The 24,830-nt window shown below is 41.8% G+C and overlaps 1 protein-coding gene across 1 annotated transcript in view; it reads right to left on the bottom strand.

Moving 5' to 3' along the window:
• Window positions 1-2,947: 2,947 nt before the first annotated feature.
• MBOAT1 (membrane bound O-acyltransferase domain containing 1) overlaps window positions 2,948-24,830 on the bottom strand; it is a 159,868-nt gene continuing 137,985 nt past the window's right edge. Inside the window, exons 10-13 of the mRNA XM_006860789.1 lie at window positions 18,313-18,377; window positions 16,499-16,631; window positions 10,009-10,160; window positions 2,948-3,020 (exon numbers count right to left, since the gene is read on the bottom strand). Of these exons, the coding sequence (XP_006860851.1) occupies window positions 2,948-3,020; window positions 10,009-10,160; window positions 16,499-16,631; window positions 18,313-18,377 (423 nt within the window). The remainder of the gene's footprint in view (window positions 3,021-10,008; window positions 10,161-16,498; window positions 16,632-18,312; window positions 18,378-24,830) is intronic.

The raw sequence follows: 24,830 nt of genomic DNA, 5'->3' as shown, positions 1-24,830 counted from the left end.
TGCAGTTCATAGGATGCAGTATTGGGTCAAGAAACATCAAAATAAATGGGCATACCATGTTGCATACCATCCTTAGAGTAATGGTTTAATTGTTGTTGTTGCTATGTGCCATGGAGTCGGTTCCGACTCATAGCGACCCTACACAGGGTTTCCGAGGCTGTAAATCTTTACAGGAGCAGAAAGCCTCATCTTTCTCCCGCAGAACCGCTGGTAGTTTCGAACTGCTGAACTTGCGGCTCACAGCCCGATTCGTAACCACTGACAATTGAAATATTTGTTAACCAAAACAGGGAGATAAAGGCAGAAAGGGCTGGCTCACATGCCCTCGTGGGCTTTACTCACATTCAACTTGAGGCGGGTAAATGGAGGATCACCACTGGACAGATTTCTGGAGTATCTTGGAGAGAAGGATTGGGATTGGATGCTGGTGCCATGTACAGTCTGTCCACACATCACCTGAAATTGTTTTTTTCCAGCTACTTGGTGTGTTCTGAGCACCAGGGATACACCTGTGAGTGCTGGAAGCAGAGGTAATCCCCAAGCAAGAGACAGTAACAAACCTGTATGCTAAAATTCCCAAGGCTCTGATGGGCTAGATATTGCCTTCTCTCCACATGGCAATATTGCTATATTGCCTAGTGGTTGAGAAAGCCCAAAACTGTTGTACCTATGCAACCCTATCCACCACGGATGAGAGTGAACTGGGATGTGGTAGGCTAGACTGGTCTTGCTACCAGCAATCTGGACCGACACAGCAGCTGAATCTGATGTCCCTTAGCAAGATGGAAAAGTTTGGGCAAAAATAAATGATCAATAGAAGGAAGGAGAAACAACAGCCAAAGGTAAAGGAATAAAGAGAGGTGATACAGCAGGAGAAATCTAGCATTATGCTGCTACTTCCAGAGAGACTCAGAACAATGGAACAACCTTCTGTCAGTTAAATTTTACCACAGGCCAGAGAGGGTAAGGCCAAGACTACTTTTGGAGAACCTGACCGTATAAGATGGACACCTATAGCAGACCTGAATGGCTGGTACCTGAGTAACCTCACCTTGATGGCTGTTTATCCTTACTGAAGGACTGTTAATAACAGTTTGGGACTGGTAACATGATTTACAAGAGGAAAGTTGATCCTCCAAGAATGAATAGGCCAATGGTTAGAAGAGCCACTGGGAGGTCTGTGGTGCACTGAATTGTTTAATATGATCATCTTCTTCCTGACTCCCATACAATGTTTGGGGGGACTATGCAAATATGATGCTCATGGCCTACCAAGAGGATTGGAGAACCTGTTGCTAATGTAAATAGGTTCATGGAACCTTTTCAGAGGATGTTGTTGTTGTTGCCATAGTGTTGGTTCCGACTCACAGCGACCCTGTATAAGGTTCCCGAGGAATGGCTGGTGAGCTTGAGTCACAAATCTTGCAGTTCAAACCAACCTTGCTGTATAGCACATTAACCCACAGCACCACACCAGGACTCCCTTTTGTGGGTGGGATCATGCAAATGAGATGTATGACACTCTAAGAGGGGAATGGCCACTTTTGCCATCCCGCTAGGTTAAAGAGAGACGAGGAAGACCTGTGACATGGAAGACAATGAGAGTAGGTGGCACAGAAGTAGCAAGAGTAACAGCAGTGCAAGATGGCGGGAACCAGGAAACCTGTGGGAGATGGCCATGGTGGGGCTTACCCACCCAAGGAGCTAAGAATCATAGCACATGCTCCAGTAGGTTCCAAGCAAAGCCCAGTAGCAGGCAGCAAGAAAAAGGTGTCCTGATCAATAACTGTATCTTGAGCTGTTTCTGCTACTTCTGGTCATTCCTGATCATGAATTGTACCCTGTTACTTCTCCCAAGGAACTCTGTAAGTGTGGTGCATGAGCTCTAGGAGATATCGCAGTGAACTGCAGAACCCAAAGACCAGAGGAAGAGTACTGAGGGGTGTGGGAATAGCCAATGTTAAAGATGATGAAGGAGTGCAGGAGTTTGGAACAGTTGGACATTTGGGATATCTTGACCCTCCATCTCATGTTGCTGTTGATTTTAGGTGCCAATGAGTTGGTTCTGACTCATGGTAAACCTATGTACAACAAAACAAACCGCCTAGTCCTGTCGCAATCCTCACAATTATTGTTATGTTTGAGCCCACTGCTGCAACCATTGTGTCAATCCGTCTTGTTGAGGGTCTTCCTCTTTTTCTCTGACCCTCTGCTTTACCAGGCATGGTGCCTTTCTCCAGGGACTGGACTCTACAGATAACATGTCCAAAGAACGTGAGACAAATTCCTACCATCCTCGCTTCTATGGAGCACTGAGGCTGTTCTTCTGGCTTTCTTGACGTATTGTTAAGTGCTGTTGAGTTAGTTCCGACTCACAGCGAGCCTGAATAGGGTTTCCAAGGAGCAGCTGGTGGGTTTGAACCACTGACTTTGTGGTTAGCAGTCCACTACTTATCCTACAGTGCCATACCAGGACTTCTGTTCTTCTGGCAATCATGATATATTCAATATTCTTTGCCAACACCGTAATTCGACTGTATCCATTCTTCCTTGGTCTCCTTATTCACTGTCCATTTTTCACATGTTCACGAGGTGATTGAAAATACCATGGCTTGGGTCAGGTGCACCTTAGTCCGCCAAGTGACGTCTTTGCTCTTTAACACTTTAAAGACGCCTTTTGCAGCAGATTTGCCCAATGCAATCTGTTGTTTGAGTTCCTGACGGCTGCTTCCATGGGTGTTGATTGTGGATCCAAGTAACGTGAAATCATTGACAACTCCATCTTTTCTCTGTTTATCAGGGTGCTGCTTATTGGTCCAGTTGTGAGGATTTTTGTTTGATGTTGAGGTGGAATCCAGACCGGAGGCTGTAGTCGTTGATCTTCATCAGTCAGTCACTTCAGTCCTTTTCATAGGAACCAGCTTTATGCTGATCCTTATAAAAGAAATTATTCTTTAGGTTTGATTGGCAGAAATAGTATTATCAGGAGACTTATAATGTGTAAATAAAAGTATATTGACCTAAGAATAAAAACACACAAAAATTATATTTCAAACAAGAATATACAATGAGAAGTATCACACAATTCTATCATTTTTAGTGTTATGAGTGAATGAACCAATTTGGATAACAATGGCTGAATGTGTACTAAGGCTTGCCTTGATGGACTCTACAAAAAACTCCCTTTGGTGGGTGAGCGGGCCAGGGCCCAGGGATGAACTGAAACCATAAAACTGAGCAGAGCCAAGCAACCAGTCCATCTACAGCTATATCCATGACACTGTACCATGACAAGCAGACCAAGTGAATTAATCCCACGGTAGACAGAAACCTTCAAAACTCAAAAGTCTTTAAACTCAGAGGACCAAATTCAACCCTGCATTTTGTTCTGTAAATACAAATGCAACTAACACTTTAGATAATATGCTCTACCCAAGTGTACAGGATTCTTTTTTGTTTTGTACTATGAACCGGGAGGAATCAGATTTTTGAAAACCTAGTCCATGACTCAGAAAATAACTTACATCCAAAGGAATAAGAAATTTTATTTTTGAGATTTATGAATTTTTATGGCACAAGCATGATAGTCAGCACAGTGTATCACACTGTAGACACTCAGTAAATATTGTTATTGTTGTTGTTAAGTGCCATCGAGTCAGCACTTTCCAAGGAGTGGCTGGTGAGCTTGAATCACCGACCTTGCAGTTCAAACGACTTTGCAGTCTGACGCATTAGCCCGCAGCGCCACACCAGGACTCCCAATAAATATTAGGCAGATCAAAAAAATGCAAATAATTAGAAATAGTTTGCATTTGGACAACTGCTTTAGAATCATTTGGAAATGTTTACTTATATATTCTCTAGTGCTTTTTGAAGAACAAAAGAAAAAAATGCTACAAGAGGGGGAGAAATAAGGGATGTACCATTCTCCATTTCTATGATAAAAAGGGCAGGTTCATTAGAATTGGCTAAGCCAATATCCCCCAAGATTCCTCCCTAAAAATGTCTACAGATTAATAGCAAGCTCTAGATGAAGTATTCACAAAACCACTGCCACTGAGTCAATTCTGACTCATAACTACCTGATATAGGTAACTGTAGACAGTCTGAAGCTTATCCCAAGGAGCAGTTGATTAGCAGCCCAGCCTCTAACCTACAGCAGCCCCCGGGCTCCTTAGCTGAAGTGCAGAGCTTAAAATCTTTCTCTTCATTCATTTATTATTTCAATACAAAAGGGTTAACACTACCCCTGTCTTCAAAGAAATGGGGGGGGAAAAGAAGTACATGAGTCGTGGTCATTTAACCCGAGGAGGGGTAGACAGCCACAGTCAAATGTCTATATGATGTATTGTCTAGACCTGGATATTACTGAGAGGGAGAAGGGACTCCACAGATAAGTCCACTGCCTCAACACCTATGAGCTGGGATTCTCAAGAGCTTCCTGGAACATACACAGGCCCCAGCCAGAGCAAATCGAGCTTTCAAATGTGAATCCTTATATAAAATAGGTCTTGATCTCATGTCTTTGCCTTAATCTTTTGTCTGCACCTAAATCTGAAATGGAACAATGATGTTAAATTAAATCCAAATATTTTGGAAGTCTTTTGAAGAAAAAAAAAATCCAATCCTAATGAGATGGTTCTGGTTCTGTACAACAAGCACTGGACTACTAACCACAGTGTTGGCAGTTCAAGCCCACCAATAGCTCCACAGGAGAATGATAAAGCTTTCTGCTCCCACAAAGACGTGTAACTTCGGAAACCCTGTACAAGGTTACTATGAATCAGAACTGACTAGACAGCACTTAACAACACAATGAGGTTTGTTGTTAAGGTCCCTCCCTGGGTGGTGAAATGGTTCACGCACCTGGCTGCTATCCAAAAGGTTGAAGTTTCAATTTGACCCAGAGGTCTTGGAAGAAAAGCATGGTCATCTATTTCCACAAATTCAGCCACGGGAAATTCTTATGGAACACAGTTCTACTCTCATACACATGGGGCCACAATGTGTTGGGGACAATCTGATGGCAAGTGGTAAGTAAGGGTTAGTGATCCTGTCTAACATTCCATATATCTCTATACTTATCTAACACAGATAAGGAATCTATCACTTAAAACTCAATACAAATAACATCTACTGAGCATGCTGGGCCTGAACTAAGCACACAGAGATGAATAAAATGTGGTTCCAGCTCTCAAGGAATCGCCATCTATAAAAAGATGTATACGAGTTCCAACATACTGAATTTAAAGCAAGTGTTATCTAAACATACAAATGAAAGACAAATTAAGGTATGAGAATTTCCTCTTCAAAAGATAGTTCTTCCAGCAAACATTTAAGTATTCACTTGGGGTTCATTTATAAAGTAAGGGGTGGGGGGGAATAGATCAAGAAATTAAAGTGGAAAAAAAACAAAAAAAAAAGAAATTAAAGTTGAGATGAGAAGCCACTGTAAGACTAAATAACTAACAAGGTATAAAAATGAAGTACATCTGAAATATAAATGCTAACCAGAGGAGGATATTGAAGAAACAGAGTTGCTTGTATAAAGTTAGCGTCAAGTAAGGAAGAGATCTGGACTAAAATCTGACTCCCCACCACTAAAAGGCCACACAGTTTTAATTTCTTTCACAATTCCCTTAGGAAAGTCTGAACACACTCTTATGAGGAACAATCTACAATAGCCACAGGCAATATGTGCTTGTTTACATTAAAATTAATTGAAACTCAATAAAATTTCAAATACTCAAAGGCCACATGCGCTAATGTCCAACCTTATGGAACAACACAGATTTAGAGTTATTTCCATTGCCATAGAAAGTTCTGCTGCACAGGGCTGATTGGACAGCAACTATGATACCCGGACATCACACTGGTGGCGGTGATGGTGATGGTGTTGGTGATGGTGTGTGCCCTGCAGTTGTTTTTGACTCAGAGCCACCCTGTATAGAGTTTCTGAGGCTGTAAATCTTTATAGGAGCAGAAAGCCTGGCTGAATAATATATCACCAAAATTGACCAAAATTTCAATGGTGTTTTAAGAAAATATACAGTATTATTTCTATCTTTGTGTGTGTGTGTGTTTTATAGAAATTGAAATTTACATGAAAGTAATTGGGATTGGTAATCATTTGAATCTGCTCCTAGAACCCTAACCTGAATATAGGAATTAACACACTTTAGTGGCGCCATGGTTAAGCACTTGGCTGCTAACCAAAAGAGACAGTTTGAATCTCCACAAGCTTCTCCAAGAGAGAAAATTATGTCAGTCTGCTTCTGTAAGGATTCACAGCCCTATGGGGACAGTTCTACTCTCTCCTATAGGGCCCTATGAGTTGTAATAGAATCATTTAGTTGTTTAAGCGGAGACCTTTTGATGGGTTGAAGCACTCAGCTGAGAACCAAAATGCTGGAGCTCTGAGTCTACCCAGAGGCACCTCAGAAGAAAAGCCTGGTGATCTACTTCTGAAACATCAGTCACTGGAAGTCCTTGAAGAGCACAGTTCTACTCAGACACACACGAGGTCACCACGACGTGATGCAGAATCAACTCTATAGCAACCGGCATACTTGTATGCATGGAGATTTGAGTATAGACCTATTATCACAAATTACCACCTAGTATGAACACCCAGCAGTAAATTTCTTTAAAAAAAAACTCCTAAAGAAACTTTTTAGTAATTAAGAAATTTTTAATTTTCTTGTTAAAGGATGGGTGAGTTAAAACTCAGGTCTGACACCGAGTCTGTGTGAGTTTGGTTAAATCACTCACTGTCTCTGAGCCTCCACTTCCTTTTGTGATAAACAGGGATACTGATACCTGAGCTATTTTGAGAAATCAGGAGGCCTCGCTGTCTCTCTTGCCTCAGCTCACCACTCTCCACCTTGGATTCTGTGTTCTTTCTGCCCACGTTCATTTTTTATCGGCTCCTCATTGCATGAAGCTTCCTCCTACCTCAGGGGCTTTGTTATGCTGTTCCCTTTGTCTGGAAACTGCCCACACCACTCCACTATTCTCAGGCACACTCTGCGTAATCACCCTGCAGTCATTTTCAAAAGTCACTTCCTCCCCAAAGCCACCCTTGACTCCCAGTTTGAATTGGATTCCCAATCTACACTCCCCTGAAATGTTGCACCCTTCACGCAGCGCATGGTCTCTGTGTGCATTTATTATAAATATGTCGATGACTGCCTGTCTTTTGCACCCACTATTGTCCCCAAGGGAGTGGGAACAATCTCTATTTGTTTAGCACACTGTCCAAAACTAGTATGCGGCTGAATGAACTCAGGCATTTCTCCTATAACACGAGGAAGAGATTTCTGAAAGATCTTACAGCCACCAACAGCATGCACTTCAATACAGAAAACCATGTTGGTGGCAGACAACTTAAAACTTATGAGTAGCCAGAGCACCAGCTAACAAGAGCAATTAGCAGAGGAGGCGGGGGTGGTGGGGTGGGCGGAACAACTTGGATAGCAAGGCAGACAACTCAAAGTGACCCCATGTGATACAGTAGAACGCTTACTATGTAATCTCATGGCAGCAGATTACCTGGTGTTTCTCCCACGCAGAACTGCTGAGTGGGTTAAATCTGGATCGGTAGCTAAGTACTTAACATGCCCCATGGCTCCCAACCTCCCCCCCCACCCCCCACACACATAAAACCTACAACTATTTCACAGTTGGAACCCACTCATCATGAGGTTATAGGACAGAGATTTGCCCCATAGGGTTTTCAAGGTAGTAGACCATCATGAAAGTAGGCTGCCAGAAAGGGAAATGCAGAAAACATTAGAAGGCAAATGCTGTCCTGAGAGTCCACTGACAGGGGGTGACAGAGCTACCTTCCAGGTGGGCTCAGGAGAGACATCTGCCCAGAATCAGGTGGATGCAGGCTTGGCATGTGAGCTCTGACCAGAGAGCCCCAATGCAGAAGTTGCTCAATTTTAATTTCCTTAAAACAGACCCAAAATGGCTCCTGACTTTTAATGGCATATTAAGGAGTGTTTTCTCCCTTCTAGTCTGTTCGCCCACTGGTCTGTCAGTTTGTCCTACTGGGATGGCATATGTGTCGCTGTGATATGTAAGGCACCCATGTTGGACAGACTTTAGAAGAAAGGTCTGGCAATCGATTTCTGAGAATTAGCCAGTGAAAGCCCTATGGATCGCAGAATGTTGCCTGAGACTTTGAGTTGCTTACTTTGGCCACATTGTAAGGAAAGACTAACTACTAGGCAAGGACATCATGTTTGATGAAGTGGTTAATGGTAAATGCCAACCAGTCGGCTCCAACTCATAATGACCCTGTACAAGGTTTACAAGGATGTAAATTCTTTGCGGGAACAGAAAGTCTCATCTTTCTCCCTCGGAGCTGCCTGTGGGCTCGAACCACCAACCTTGTGGTTCACAGTCATGTGCTTATCCTACAGAGCCACTGCGCTCCTGATAAAATGGAGGGATGGTAAAAATAAGAGAAACATTCCAAGAGATGAATTGATTAGGTGGCTGTAACAATGGGCTCAAATAGATTAACAACTGCAAAGATGGCGCAACATTTAGCTTGATTATTAATACATTACTGTGAGTCACTGGTGACCATGAACACCAGCATTCTATTGCCACTGTCTGGCTCCTCTTGACTTCCACGCTGTTCTAACATTATTCCCTGCTTGCTAATGTGTGTGACGTAACTGACATTATAGAAGACCTTGAACTGAGCCCTCCACAGCACATCAGCACCACCATTACCATAGAAGACTTTACTGATGAGTGTTATACAGTTTCCTCCATCCTCTTTTCCTATAATCTACAAAAAAAAAATCTTAATACATATGAACACTAAGATACGTACCAAGTCATAAAATTTCTTTTTAATCCACCGATTCATTAACTAGTGGGGGCTATAGTTCCATCAACTCCACTCCAATTTACAAATAAGGCATGTATTGCTTATTTTTATTTGTATCACTGTGTTTAACATTAATCTACACAAGCCTCTAAGCAGCTCTGGTGGCATCGTGGTTACGGGTCAGGCTGCTAACCTCAAGGTCAGCAATCCAAAGCTACAAATTGTTCCACGGGAGAAACGTGAGGCTTTCTGCTCCCGTAAAGATTTATAGCCTCGGAAACCCTGTGCAGGGTCACTGTGAGTCGGAACCAACTCCATGGTACTTAACAACCACCACCACCACCACCAAGTCTCTGCAGCCATGAGCTGCCCTTAATTATATAGGTTGCTGCTGCTGTTGTTAAGTGCTGTGGAGTCAGATTCAATTCATAGCAACCCTGTATGGGGTTTCCCTGGAGCTGCTGGTGGGTTTGAACTGCTGACCTTGTGGTTAGTAGTCCAGTGCGTATCAGCAGGAAGAACAGGAAAGACAGATGAAATGAAAATGCAAGGAGAGTGGTTAAAGTGCTGTTTCCTTGTGGGGTTTACAATCAATGTCACAAATCCAAATGCGAATGAATTGCTGAATGGGGAACCAATTTGCTCTGTAAACTTTCATTCACCCAAGTCACAACAGAAAGTAAAAAAAAAAAGATATTACTTAGATCCTATCAGAGAAGGGTGAATCCTAAACCGAATCACTTCTGAACGGTGCCATATAAAAACAGTAGACTATACACAAAGACATACACACAACAGTAAGATAGACCCATATGAAGATCCATTTACAAGCAAAGGAACACCAAGAATTGCGGGTGAACACGAAGAGCCAGGAGAAGCCCACAAAAGCAGCGACACCGGTGAGACTCTTAGTGGGACTTTTAGCCCCCAGAACTGTAAGAAAGTACATTTCTGTTCTGTAAAGCTACCCTTCTGTGGTATTTTGGTTACAACAGCACTAAGAGACTAAGAGAGGTGGCATCCCAGGAGACTCCTTTCCTTTTAAGGCATTTTTCACAATGAAACCACATTTAGCAATTCTCAGTACTGGTTGATTTGATTTACCCTTTGGTAAAATAGGTAAGTTCCCCAGACATTAACTGAGGAAAATGTAAACTTACTTGTACAAACTGATGGTTGGTTCGACAGCCAACATCACAAAGGGTGCGACTGTGTAAGAGACGGCCAGTTGAGTAACAGCCCAGGTGACCACATCGTAGACAACCTTGAGAGCTTTTGAAGAAAGAAAGTACTGTCGGTAGTTGTTTCTTACCTGCAAACCAAGGCAAACGACAAGGGGATAAAACACAAAATCCACCTTTATACATTGTATGCAGGCAGTATATCCCAGGGACACAGACTTCAAAAATAACAACCCATCTCACTTCTATTTCAACTAAAAATCCCACTCTGGTCTTTCTTATTCAAACAACAACAACAAAATAGTAATAATAATTCACTGTACAAAATTTAAAAGAACAATGAAACTGTAATGATTTTTTTTCCCTTTTTACATATTTCCTAGAAACTTTTTAAAAACTTGCTACATATCCTCCCCAGCCTTTTTCCATTCATATATATCCACACTGACATTTTCTAATGCCATCAATCTATTTTCTAGCTTATTTTTCATTTAACAATGAATCACAATGTTTTTTCTATGTCAGTAAATACTAATCTCCAACATAATTTAAAGTTAATTGTGGAAACTTTAGCTTGTCTTTCTACCCCCTTCCTCCCGTTTTGCTATTCCAAACAATGCTGTGTTTAATATTCTTGTGGTTAAATGTCTGCAAGGTTCTCTAATTAGCATGTTTCAAAAACAGTGAGACCACATAATACTGTGTCCTCGCATATAACATATAGCACACCTAAGGAAATAGTGCACAAAGGGGGGGTTCATGGTTGGCAAAAATATACAATGTGTGCATTATTTTCATGAAAAGACAGCAGTTCCTCTGGGTAATCATAGTAGACATCATATATCTATTACTGCTAATAAAAGCAACTATCATTTATTAAGTGCTTACTGGGTGTCATTGCTGTGTTAATGCTTTATCTTATTTGTGTTGTTTTTTAAATAGTTTTCTATAGTTGTTATACACTGTGGGTGACTCATAGTGACCCTGCATAGGATTTCTGAGGCTGTAAATCTTTACGGGAGCAGAAAGCCTCGTCTTTCTCCCATAGAACGGCTGGTAGTTTCGAACTACTGACCCTGAGGTTAGCAGCTCGACTCATAACCACTATGCTACCAGAGCTCCTTTTTCTACAGTGGACCCGTATTACTAAGCATCATCACTGTTGATTCTCCCAATAACCCTATTGTGGGAGTACTGTTATCCCCATTTTGTTGTTGCTAGGTTCTGTCCGGTCAACTTGACTCATAGTGACCCTGTGTGGCAGAAGTAGAACTGCCCCACAGGGTTTCCTAAGCTGTAATCTTTCGGGGAGCAGTTCACCTCATCTTTCTCCCAGAGAGCTGTAGCTAGGTTCAAGCTGCCAACCTTATGGTTGGCAGTCCAGCACTTAATTTTTACAGCAACAGGGCTCCTACCCCTATTTTATAGGTAAGAAAACTGAGACTTAAGCAAAGATATAATTATCTGCAGCTATAAAGCCTGGGTCAAAGGATAAACGCATATGTAGGTCTTAGGACACACGTGATGCATTCTCTCCTGGTTTCCAAAGCTGAGATCAAAGGCAGAGCTGAAAACAATGGCTAGCTTGTTTGGAAGCAAAGAGCTCTTCTTCTCAGTCCCGAGCTGCTCAGGATAGAGGCCACAGGCCCGTCCACCAATAGAAGCAAAGTTGGGCATTCGTTTGAGATTTCATTAAGTAATCTTCCAGGGGCCTAGGACATGTTGTGATCCTGTGAGTTGTAGGATACAAGTGGCTTCCTAGTTAAACAAACTGTGAATCATTCTGATGAGATGTTCTATGTATATGAATTTTCCAGATGACTGAAGATCAAACATATATATTGCTGTTATTTCTAAGTGTCATTGAGTTGGCTCCGACTCATTGTCTGTACAGTAGGAGTGGGGAATATCTGGCTTGCAGGCTGTATTGTTGTTGTTGTTGTTGTTAAGTGCCGTCGAGTTGGTTCTGACCCATAGCGACCCTGTATAGGGTTTCTGAGGAGTGACTAGTGAGCTTAAACCTCTGACCTTGCAGTTCAAATGGTTTTGCAGTCTGACACATTAACCCACAGCGCCACATCAGGCTGTATTGTTGTTGTTGTTGTTAAGTGCCGTCAAGTCAGTTCTGACCCATAGCGACCCTGTCCCTGATAAATCATTTGGTCTGGCCGTGCAAACACAGTTCCAAGCATCGTGTTGTTGTTGTTAAGTGCCCTCTACTCAGTTCCAATTCATAGCAATCCGGTACAGGGTTTCTGAGGAGTACCTGGTGAATTTGAACCGCTGACCTTACAGTTCAACCAGACTTTGTAATCCAGTACATTATCCCACAGTGCCACACCAGGACTCCATTGGTGGTGTGTTACCTAGTCAGTTCCACCTCACAGCAGCTCTGTATGGGGTTTCCAAGGCTGTAAAGCTTTATAGGAGCAGAAAGTTACCATTCTCCCTCAGAGTGGCTGTAGGTTCACACTGCTGACCTTGTGTTTAGCAGCCCAGCTTATAATCCATTACACTACCAGGGGTCCTAAAACTCCATTGTTGTGGATGTTATGAGCCATCAAGTCAGTTCACTCATAGTGACTCTGCATAGGGTTTCTGAGGAGTGGTTGGTGAGTTTGAACCACTGACCTTGTAGTTCAAACAGACCTTGCTGACTAGTGCTTATTGTACAGTGCCACACCAGGACTCCAGTGTTGTTGTTGTTAAGTGCCGTCGAGTCAGTTCTGACCCATAGCGACTCTGTATAGGGTTTCTGAGGAGCAGCTGGTAAGCTTGAACAGCTGGCCTTGCAGTTCAAACCGACTTTACTGTTTAGCACATTAACCTACAGCACCACACCAGGAAAATATATATATAATTCTGACAATTTCTGATGATGAAAACCATTCTAAGACATATTACAAATGTATTTGCCCTATCAAAAAGAAAACAGACAGCATATCTTATATTTTTCTGGGTAACACAGACTCATTTTTAATAATAATAATAATATACTAATGTAAAACTGAAGGAGTTCTGGTAGTGCAATAGTTAAGTGTTCCTCTGCTAACTGAAAAGTTGGCAGTTCAAACCCACACAATGGCTCTGCAGGAGAATTACAGCCTGAAAAGCCCTAAGGGGCAATCCTCTTCTGTCGCTGTGGGTCAGAATCAACTTGAGGGCCCCTATCAACAACAACATTGTATAACTATGCTATTCCATATCACAAGACTTCTGGCAGAGAAGGACTCAGGGCCCTATAACAGATTAATACCTGTGCTTTTCTAATTGTTTCTTTTAAAAAAATCTCCTTTCAGCTCTGGGTCCACTTCTAGCACATGCTACCCATTCCTCGTGTGGATCTGTGCCCTCCCTCTCTCTGCTCTCATCTATATCTACTGCTCTCATAGCCATCCTTGCTCACAACCACGGGATAGTACTTTAAGTCCTCTTCATTTCAGCAAGCAACGTTGTATCATCTGCATATCACAGGTTGTTAATGAGTCTTCTTCCAATCCTGATACCCCGTTCTTCTTCATAGAACCCAGCTTCTCAGATTATCTGCTCAGCATACAGGTTGAATAAGTGTGGTGGAAAAATACAACCCTGTTGCACACCTTTCCTACTTTTAAACTATTTGGTGTCCCCTTGTTCTGTTCAAACCACTGCCTCTTGGTCTATGCACAGGTTCCTCCTAAGTACAATTAAGTGTTCTGGAATATTCATTTTCCACAGGTTGTCTATAGCATGTCATGATCCACACAACCGAAAGCCTTTGTGTAGTCAATAAAACATGGGTAAATATCTTTCTGGAATTTATTGCTATCAACCAAGATCCATCAATATCAGCAATGATATCCCTTGTTTCACATCTCGTCTGAATCCGGCATGAACTTCTGACAACTCCTTCTCAATGCACTGTTGCAGCCATTTTTAATTAATTGAGTGAAAGTTTATATATATATATATATGTGTGTGTGTGTGTGTGTGTATGATATTGTCTAATGATTTCCACATTCCATTGTATCACCTCTCTTTGGAATAGGCACAAATATGGATCTCTTCCCATCAGTTGGTCAAATACCTGCCTTCCAAATTTCTTGGCATAGATGAGTGAGTGCCTCCAGTGCCGCCTCACTTTCTTTCTTTCTTTTTTTTTTTTTAATGTTTTATTGTGAATTATATGATAGTTTACATGAGAGAACTTTAGTTTTACATTCATTCCATCGTATATCATTTCATTGCCATGGTTCCAATCCCCTCCATGGATCATCTACCGACCAAAGGGTATATCCTAGAAACCTGTCCTCTCCCGTTCCCCCTTCCCCTTTCCCCCTCCCCCCAGTCTTCGGCCCACAGTCCCTCTCCTTCTCTGGATCCAAAGTCCCCAGCCGCTTCATCACTCCACGTCATTGTCTCTGTCTCCATCTCTGCTTCTCTGGGTAGGGTCCTGCTCTCGGCTCTTCTCCATTGGTGGTCCCAGAGACCTCCGCTCCTAGACTGGAAAAATAATCACTCCCTTCCTTGTTACAAAACATCTACCTTTGCATTTCCAACCCTCACAATCAGTCTGATAACCATTATTCACTACAGTATCGTGAGTAACCCATCTGTATTTCATTTCATCAGCTCCCCCTAGACAGACTGGATAGTACTCACTGGTGATTCTGCCTTCCTCCATGCCCCCTAGCTCTAGGTTCCCTCTTGAAAGCTTGTAAGCCAGTCACTTCTTGTCTTTGTAGTCCCTCCCTCTCCATTTGGGTATCCAATGTCCAAGTTGCCCATCTCTGTCTACTCTGTGTGTGGAGGGGGTGGGAATGTTTCTTGCTGTAAGGATTTGTTGCCTCACTGCATTCGTAGGTATAGGTCAAGTTCATCAGATTGAATTAGCTCAATCTTTTTTTTTTTTTTTTCCACCTCCTCCCCTCTTCTTTCTTCTCCTGGTTGAGCTCTGATCATCCAGTCATCTGGTCCCGGTCACGTGGATACCATCTGCAAGTGTGGATGTTCTTGTGCACATGCCCTCTCTTCCCATCAGCCGGCAGCTCCATTCTCCATTTGAGTCCTCCATGGCCATGTCACTGACTCTGGGCCCAGGAGTCCTCAGGTCTCTTCACACTGCTTGCCAACCAAGTTCCCAGCTGGGTCCACAGAAGCCCACTGAATATTGCAAGGCTTAGCTCGCTGCTTCATTGCTGCCTTTACCCAACTTCTCCCCATCGGTGATTTGTGTGGTCACCAATCCGAGCGTGCATTTCCACCGAGTCTCAGTCTTGGAAGGCGGCCTGCGTTGGTAGGAACCAACTGCCCCATTGTCTCCTAGGGAAGCGACCCATTTGTTCCTGTCCGCCTCACTTTCTTGAAAGATTTTAATCTGTATTCCATCAATGCTTGTTCTTTGCCAATGTCTTCATGCACTTTGGACCTCTTCCTTCAATATCATTGGCTCTTGATCATATGCTATCTCTTAAAATGGTTGAACATCATACATCATCCATTTCGTTTTGGTACAGTGACTCTAGGTATTCCTCCCATCTTTTTTTTTTAAGTTTTTATTGTGAATTGAGTGATAGTTTACATACGGGAACATCCGTTTTACACTCATCCTATCGTATTCGCTTCATTGCAATGATTACAATCCCCTGCATGCTTCATTCCTTCCATCTTCTTTTGATGCTTTCTGCATCAGTCAATATTTTACCCATAGAATCAGTCTTTCAATATTGCAATTCAAAGCTTGATTTTTTTTTTTCTTCAGTTCTTTCAGCTTGCGAAACACTGAGCATGTTCTTTCCTTTTGGTTTTCTAACTCCAGGTCTTTGCACATCTCTTTATAATACTTGGCTTTGTCTTCCTGAGCTGCTGTTTAACATTTTCTGTTCAGCTCTTTTACTTTCTCATTCCTTCTATTTGCTTTAGCATCTCTGCACTGGAGAGCAAGTTTCAGAGTCTCTTCTGATATTCATTTTAGTCTTCTCCTTCTTTCTTGTTTTCTTAATGACCTTCTGCTTTCTTCCTATATAATTTTCTTGATATCATCTCACAGTTCTTCTGGTCTTCAGTTATTAATGTCTAATGCATTAAATCTGTTCTTGAGATAATCTCTAAATTCATGTGGGATCATGTTCCAGGTCACCCTGCTGCCGCCCCTGCTCCAGAGCCAAGGTCCTGCTCTGTGCCCTGACTTGGGATTCCTGCCTTCTGCCGATCTTGTTTTGCCTGGCCTGCACTTGAGACTCTCCTATCTCTACAATCATGAGTCACTTACTTGATATAAAGTTATATATATATATATATATATACAATCTTTTCTTTAAAAGACCCCAAATTCCTACATATTGAATTAATTCATCAGTGGGAAGACTTGTGTCAGTTTCTTGATTTTTCATAACAACACTTTCATAACTCCTGCTAGGACCAAATAGGTAACAAATTTAAGAGGCATCAGATTGCTAAGGAAAAGATTCTACAGTTCAAGGAGGCTTACCGCTCTGGCTGCTACTGTGACAAGGATTCCAGTTAAGAAGGTAAAATAGTATCCAGGGTAGACACCATGCCACAAGGCAGACAGGATGAAGGTTAGCACCGTGGGGTACCAGGGAACCCGCTCATAGCACACGCTGTGAAGAGAGGAAGGAACAGTGAGCACAGGTAAAGCAGACCATAACCATTTAGCTATAACCACTTTCTCTGGCACAGAGAACTGATTGGACCCATTACTGATGGGAAGCCAGCTTAATTCGAATTCAGGGACTCTGAGTATCCTGAGTTACTCCAGTATTCTTGAACAGTACCATGCAGGCAAGTCATAATTCAGACACTGGGGAGATGAATGTGAATTTGTAACCAACACAGAACTAAACAAGAGTCCCAGTGTGGCACTGCAGGATAGGCACTGGACCGCAAGGTTGTTTTAATCACAAGGTCAGTGGTTCAAGCTCACTATCTGCTGCTCAGAAATCCTATTCAGGGTTGCTATGTGTCAGAACCGACTTGACGGCACTTATCATCAACAACAACACAGAACTACTCTAGATCCCATCACACTGTTCCTGATGAAGTGCTAAGCAATCCTGTTCTATTCAGGGGCTCTGCTTTAAAGATGTAAAGGGAAAAAACAAAAGTTGTTGTTGCTGAGTTGATTTTAACTCATGGTGAATCCACGTGTCACAGAGTGGAGCTGTGATATTTACAAAAGTAGATCACCAGGTCTTTCTTCATGGTGCTGCTGGGTAGGGGCCAACTTCCAACCTTCAGCTTAGCAGTCACTTGCAAACTGCTCTCGCCACCTAGGGATCTTCTGCTTTAAGGAAAGTACAAGGGTGGGGAAGCTTCAAAAAGTTCACAGACAAAGTCTATTACCTTTAAATCCATTTTCCATGAACTTTTTGAAGCCCCTTTGTATTATTACTTTATCATAAGTCATATTTCTCAGTTTGGAACATGTAGGAAAACAAACGGATAGATAAAAACCAACAAAAACACAAGGTTTAAAAGTGTACACATCCAGTGATGCCTGAAATGGAGGCAGAGATGATGACGTGGAGCGATGGAGTGGCTGGAGACTTTGGATCCAGACAGGGATAGAGACTGTGTGCTGAAGACCTGGGGGCCATGGGGGAAGGATTGCATGGAGGGGATTGTAACCATGGCAATGAGACGATATATGATGGAATGAATGTAAAACTAATGTTCTCCCATGTAAACTATCACATAATTCACAATAAACCATTTAAGAAAAAAAAAAAAAGTGTACGCATCTGGGGAGCCACAAAGCTTTTGATGCTAATGATCTGCCCTGAGTAATCATTTGTGATTTGATGATGATTCTGATCCTTCTTGACATCGGGGCAATAGATGCTTCTCGTGGCATCGGGCAGTTCCACATGGAGAAGTGGAGCCTGCTTCCAGAGACAGAACACTTGGACTTGTAGCTGTCACTAGCTGTGTGACTGTGGCCAAGTTATATAACCTCTCTGTGTCTCCCTTCCCTCAGCTATAAGATGGGGATAAATAGCTACCAATTTCATAGAGTTTCTATGAGGATTAAATGAGTGCCAGGTACCCATTCAGGGCAGTATTAAGTGTGACAAAAATTAAAATAAACATGCTCTATGATAATTTTCTCAAATCACACTATTTCTCCTTTCCCACTTACTGGGCCTAGATGTTAATACAAAACAAAAGTGTCAGATGACATTACCACTGGCAGACAGACGATAGCTGTTCATCTAAGGAGCCCCCCATCAAAACACAGGCCGCCAGCACCATGAGTCATGAGGTTCCTTTAATTTTTCTTACCGCCTGAGCCAAGTAGCTGTCTGAATATTCCAGTTTTCTAGATACATTTTGAAACTTGTGGCCGTCTAGAAAGAAAGAAACAACACCTATAATTGGTTACAAAAATACCCCAAGTAATGGAAAGTCCTCTCGAGAATTTCCCTGGCAGAAGAGAGCATGTGGTTTTTAAACAGTGACAACTTACAGTCCAGACTGGATCAGCTGCTCTGCTGTCCACAGGACACTTTGCTAGTGTTTATAAGATTGACTTGGCTCACAAAGTCTCCATTTTCCTCAAGATTTCTTTTCAAAGGATAGGCAAACTGAAGGAACATTTTGTGGATTTCCCTTCCATTTGGGTTACAAAAAATTTTTTTAAGTCATTTGAGATTGAAAAATTAATTCTCTAAAAGGGGACTAACCACAGGAAAAGTTTAATCATGAGAAATCAGAGACTTCATGAAAACCGCTTGAACTTAACTACTATCATTTTATGATGTGGGCATGTACAAACCAGGTCTGTCCTGTGACATTAAGTCTACAAATAGCAGCACAGGTTCCAAGGCAACCAATTGTGTCTGGAATATTAAAAAGGTTTCAAGGGTGAAGGGGTGACAATGAAGAAAGGAAAACCAATAAAAACCAGCCGGTAATGATGCAGGTAAATCACCCACTTAGGAAGAGGTACTTAAAACATCAACTGTGTTTTGTCATCCAAAAAAAGGAACCATTCAAGGACCAGAATTCTCATTGAGGTGGAATATGCAAATGGAAGTGCTGTGGGGTTTTTTTTCTGTTGACATTTCTTCAACCGTGAGAAAATCGTATATAAGTCACACATGAACCTAATGTGATATGTTGGGAAGGAAGGAAAAAGACAAAGGATTAGTGGGATTTCCTGGTAAAAAGACTTTGGAAAAATAGGAATAGAAGGGAAATTCCTCAACTTAATTACGGGCATATATACAAAATCAGCATTCAAAGGTGTTCCAAACTGAGAGAGACTGAAAATATTCCTCTTGAGAAGGGGAATGAGACAAGGATGCCTATTATCACTACTCTCACTCAATACTGTGTTGCAAGTACTAACCCGAGCAATAAGGTAAGAAATGGAAATAAAAGGGCAGCCAAAGTGTGGCGCTGTAGGTTAAGGCGCCAGACAGCAAGTCAGTTTGAGCTACAAGGACAGAGGGTCAAGCTCACCAGCTGCTCCTAGGAAACCCTATACATAGGGTCACTATGAATCGACGGCACAACACAACAACAAAATGGTAAGAAAGAAGTAAAACACTATCCATAATTACAGATGACATGATCCTATACCTAGAAAACCCCACAGATTCCACAAGAAAGCTACTGGAGCTAACAGAAGGGTTCAATAAAGTGGTACGGTACAAGATAAACATTAAAAAAAAAAATTCCTCTTCATTAAAAAGGAGAACTCTGAAAAGGAAACCAAGAAAATAACACCCTTTGCAATACCCCTCAGAAGGATAAAATGCCTAAGAATAAATCTAACCAGGGAGGTAAAAGACTTGTACAAGGAAATCTATAAAACACTACTGCCAGAAACCAAAAGAGACCTACGTAAATGTCAAACTATACTGTGGGTTGGAAGACGTAACATTGTGAAAATGACTGTACTACTTAAAGCATCTATAGATATAATGCAACCCCAGTCCTACCCCCAACAATATTCTTTCATGAAATTGAAAAGGTAGTCTCCAACTTTGTATGGAAAAGGAAGATACCACAAAGAGATAAAGCTTTATTGAAGATGAACATAATAGGAGACCTCACACTTCTGGATCTCAGAACTTACTACACAGATACTGTTATCAAAACAGCCTGATACCAGAACACTGACAGACAAATGGACCAATGGAACAGAACTGGGAAACCAGAAGTCAATCCATCTACCAATGGAGACCCAACATGTGATAAAGGGTTGAAAGGCCATTCAATGGAGAAGAAACTGACAAAACTGAATATCTATTTTCAAAAGGAAGGAACAAGATCCAGACCTCACATCATACACAAAGAGAATTTAATATGGACCACAGAACTTCATGCCAACCCTAAAACTATGAAGTTCCTGGAAGGTAACAGAGGGACGAAATTAAACATCCTAATTTATGGCAAAACTAAACCATTACCCATAGCTAAAAATGCACATACAACAGAAGATAAGCTAGATAACTGGGTCCTCCTAAAAATGAAATACTCATGCTCATTAAAAGACTTAACCAAAAGAGATCCTTACAGACTGGGGGAAAAAAATTGGTCTCTACTTATCTGATATGGGTCTAGTCTCTACAATATATAGAAAACTTCAATACCTCAGTAACTATGACAAACAATCCATTTCAAAAGGGGGGAGGAGGGGAAACAAAGCAAAAACAACAACAACAATGAACTGGACAAAGGGCAGTCACCAAAGAAGACAGATATTCAGGCAACTAACAAGCACATGAAGATCTAGATACTAGTGATCATTAATCACTACAGAGATGTAAATCACAACTACAGTGAGACACCAACTGACCCTTGTAAAAAAAATGGCACTGATCAAAAAAACCCAGAAAGCAACGAATGCTAGTGAGGTTCAGGGGAGACGGGAACTCTGACATACTGTTGGTGGGATTTTAAAATGGTCCCATTGCAATGGAAAATGGTATGGTGCTTCCTAAGAAAGCTAGAAATAGAAATAACCTATGATTCAACAATCCCATTCTTAGGTTGTATAACCTAGAGAAATAAGAACAGCACCTGAATAGACATATACAGCATTACTTACCATGGCAAAAGGACAGAAACAACAAATGAATGGATAAACCAAATGTGGTACATATATACAATGGAAGACAATGGTAAAGAACACTTGTCCACAAAACAACATGGATAAATTTGAAGGATGGTATGCTGAGTGAAGTAAATCACAAGAGGGCAAATATTATCTGATGCCATTTTTATAAAAAGTCAGGAATAGGTTTACACACAGAAGGCAACATTCTATGATGTTTGCCAAGGATGAGACAGGGTGGGAGAGAGAATAAGTTGCTAAATAGTTAAATCTGGTGAAAGGAAAAGCAATGCACAATATGAAGAAAGTCAGCATAATGTGATCAAGGTCAACGAAGACACTGAGAAGTACGACAGAATAAAGGACAACCATAGTAATAGGAGTCCTGGTGCGGCACTGTGGGCTAATGTGCCAGATTGCAAAGCCATTTGAATTGCAAGGTCGGCAGTTCAAGCTCACCAGCTGCTCCTTGGAAACCCTATATAGGGTCGCTATGGGTCGGAACCGACTCGATGGCACTTCACAACAACAACATAGTAATTAATAGGCTTTAACACATTCAGTTCGGTAGCAACAGAAGAAACAACCAAAAACGTATGAGTGGTTACACAGGTAAATATGTATGCTATATAAGGAATACATGCATGTGTACATGCATTTTAGTAGACATATCTGTATGTGTTGGGTATACATTCATATATATAATAGGGCAGATAGCGAGCACATTTATGGAAGCTTCCTAGACCTATCCAAATACCTTATAGGACTGAGGCACTGGGGTAGAAGGCTCAGGACCACAGTCTCAGGGGACCTCTAGGTCAATTGGCAAAATATAGTTCAAAAAGATAATGTTCTATATCCAAGTTTAGTGAGAAGTGTCGGGGTCTTAAAAGCTTGCAAGTGGCCAGCTAAGATACAACTATTGGTCTCCTCCCATCTGGAGCAAAAGAGAGTACAGGAAACCAAAGACTCAAGAAAATAAGTTAGTCTGTAGGACTAATGGGCCACATAAACCACAGCCTCCTTTAGCTCAACATCAGAAGAACTATAAGATGCTTGGCTACCGTTATTGACTATTCTGATCAGGGACACAACAGAAGGTCCCAGTCAGAATGGGATAACATTGTAGAACAAAGGTCAAACTCATAAAAAAGCATCATTGAAAAAGAACAAAATAGGAGACAGCTCACACTTCCTGACCTCAGAATTTACTATACAGTCACTGTAATCAAAACAGCTTAGTACTGGTCTAATGAATGACAGTTCCAGAGACCAATGGAACATAATGGAGAACCAGAAGCCAGTCCATCTATGGACAGGTGATTTGTGTCAAAGGACAGAAGTCCAGTCAATGGGGAAGAAACATTGGTCTGATAGAGACTGGAGGAACCCCTCAAAATGATTGCCCAAACATACCCTTTTTATTTAGAACTGAAGTCACTCTCAGGTCACTTTTTAGCAAAATACAAAATCAGCCCATAAAAATCATAATTTAACACCCATGAGAAAAGTGTTTCTTAGAACAGTCAACTACGAGACCAGATGGACAACATCTGCCCAAAAGCAAAGATGAGAAGGCAACAGGGGGCCAGGAAACTAGATGGATGCGAATGGGGAAGGCAGGGTAGGAAGGGGGAAAATGCTGGCACTTTGAGGAGAAAGTAACCAATGTCATGGAACAATATGTGTGTGGATTCTTGAATGGGAAACACATTTGCTATGCAGACTTTCACCTAACATACTATAAAATATTCACAAAGAAAAAGGAAGGAAATGATAGAGAAACCAAAATCAGCCACTGCACTGTTGAGCTGACCGCATGTGTGTCCGAGTATAACTGTGCTCCACAGGGTTTTCAATGGTTGTTTTTTGGAAGTAAATGACCAAGTCTTTCTTCTGGGGCCTCTCTGGGTATACTTGAACCTCTGTTCTTTCAGTTAGCAGTTGAGCATGTTAACCACTTGCTCGACCCAGGGATTCCTAGATAGATAGATAGATAGATAGATAGATAGATAGATAGATAGATAGATAGATAGATAGATAGATAGATAAACAAATAAATATATAGATAGGCAGACAGATAGATAGACAGAAAGATACATAAAGATAGATAGGATGCATGGATGACTAGCTAGTAGATCAAGCTTCCACTTTTGTTCTGTATTTCAAACCCCAAAGAAGTTTTCTTTATTCATTTATTCTCTGGGTAATATCTTGAGTACAGCTTGAGGTTCATCCAACTAAACCACACTTCCTTGGTATTCTAAGTCCTGTTGTTGTTGTTGTTGTTAAGTGTTGTCGAGTTGGTTCCGACCCATAGCGACCCTGTATAGGGTTTCAGAGGAGCAGCTAGTGAGCTTGAATTGCCGACCTTGCAGTTCAAACAGCTTTGCAGTTTGACACATTAACCCGAAGTGCCACACCAGGACTCCTGTATCCTGTATCAAATACACTAAAATCACAAACTTTCTCCTTCTAGATTTCTTTTGTAATAAATGCACAATTTAATAACTTAGCCCTTTACTCTGAACAAATGCCTACAGTAAAAGGATTCCCTCTTTGGTGGGCACAGTGGGGTGGACTAGCAGGCATCCAAAATTAGGGGAGCCACTTCAAAGGACATCTGTCTCCAGCACTCCCAGGTGGCCAGCCGTGGTCTACATGTTTTGAAGGAGAGAAGAAATTTAGTGGGAAAAGAGAAAAAAGTCATAACCTCCATATAGAAAAGAGAGCTTGAAGATAATTGATACTGCTTTTCTAAAAATAAGAAGCGTTGTTCCGAAGGCTGGAACGTATCCATTTATAATGTGGTTCATTGTGAAGGGAACAAAGCAGTATTTGTTCATTCAGAACAGAGTCTGGACCTTGACCAGTTTTTGGTACACCTGTTAAAACTTTCTGCCTACGTGGGCCTTTGGATCCTCGAGAACTTTGTTAAAATAAATGCTATATCCAGAGTGGGCACTCAGGATTTGTTGAGCCCAATTGATCTGAATTACTAAATAGCACCATGACTTTATATTGACCATGTTCAATAACTTAATCAGGTGCTCCCAAGGATTTCTGCTTGTTTGTCTTTTAGAAGTAGCACTAGCTTCACTGCTATGAAAAAAAAAAAGTGAAAATATAACCCTCCCTGCAAATTTGGCCACATTTTGTCCAGTGCAGTGCTGACTACTTTTCCTCTGGAGGTCATCCAAATGCAAAAGGTCTCAGAAGGCTTCCCCCAAGTCTCCTTCTGGCCTACTTTTCCACCCAGTGTGGGCAGCATATGGTCAGTCTCCACATCCCCAGCTTCTTGCTCTACATCCACAACCCCCTCTGCCCAGATTCGCCAGGCACTCTGCCTGCCACCACTCTGTAGTGGGTGGAAAACCAAAAGCAACAGCAAACATGAGTCACCTGTCTTTATGCCTACCCAGCTGCAAGGGGGAGAGGGGCTAAGACTTGGCATTCCCATCAGCTTGGAGTACCAACAGTGCCAAGAAAACCAAGAGTGACTGAGTGCCCTTTGATTGTGAGGACATACTGGAAATCATGGTCCAAGAATAAAGACGGGGAAAGAAAAAAAAATTCTAGATAGAAAGATACAAAAGCATCCTAGTGGCCTAAAAGCCGCGTGCATGACAGTTCTCTCTCCAAGAGACTATATGGAGCTTGATGGCGGCTAGGGTGGAGGTGCAGTGAAGTTTGCCATCAGCGATACCACAGAATACCAGGCAAAGCAGATCCAGGG

Source organism: Chrysochloris asiatica, unplaced genomic scaffold, assembly GCF_000296735.1.
Source record: "Chrysochloris asiatica unplaced genomic scaffold, ChrAsi1.0 scaffold00040, whole genome shotgun sequence".
Lineage (NCBI taxonomy): Eukaryota > Metazoa > Chordata > Mammalia > Afrosoricida > Chrysochloridae > Chrysochloris > Chrysochloris asiatica.
This window is presented reverse-complemented; position numbering and strand designations above follow the sequence as displayed.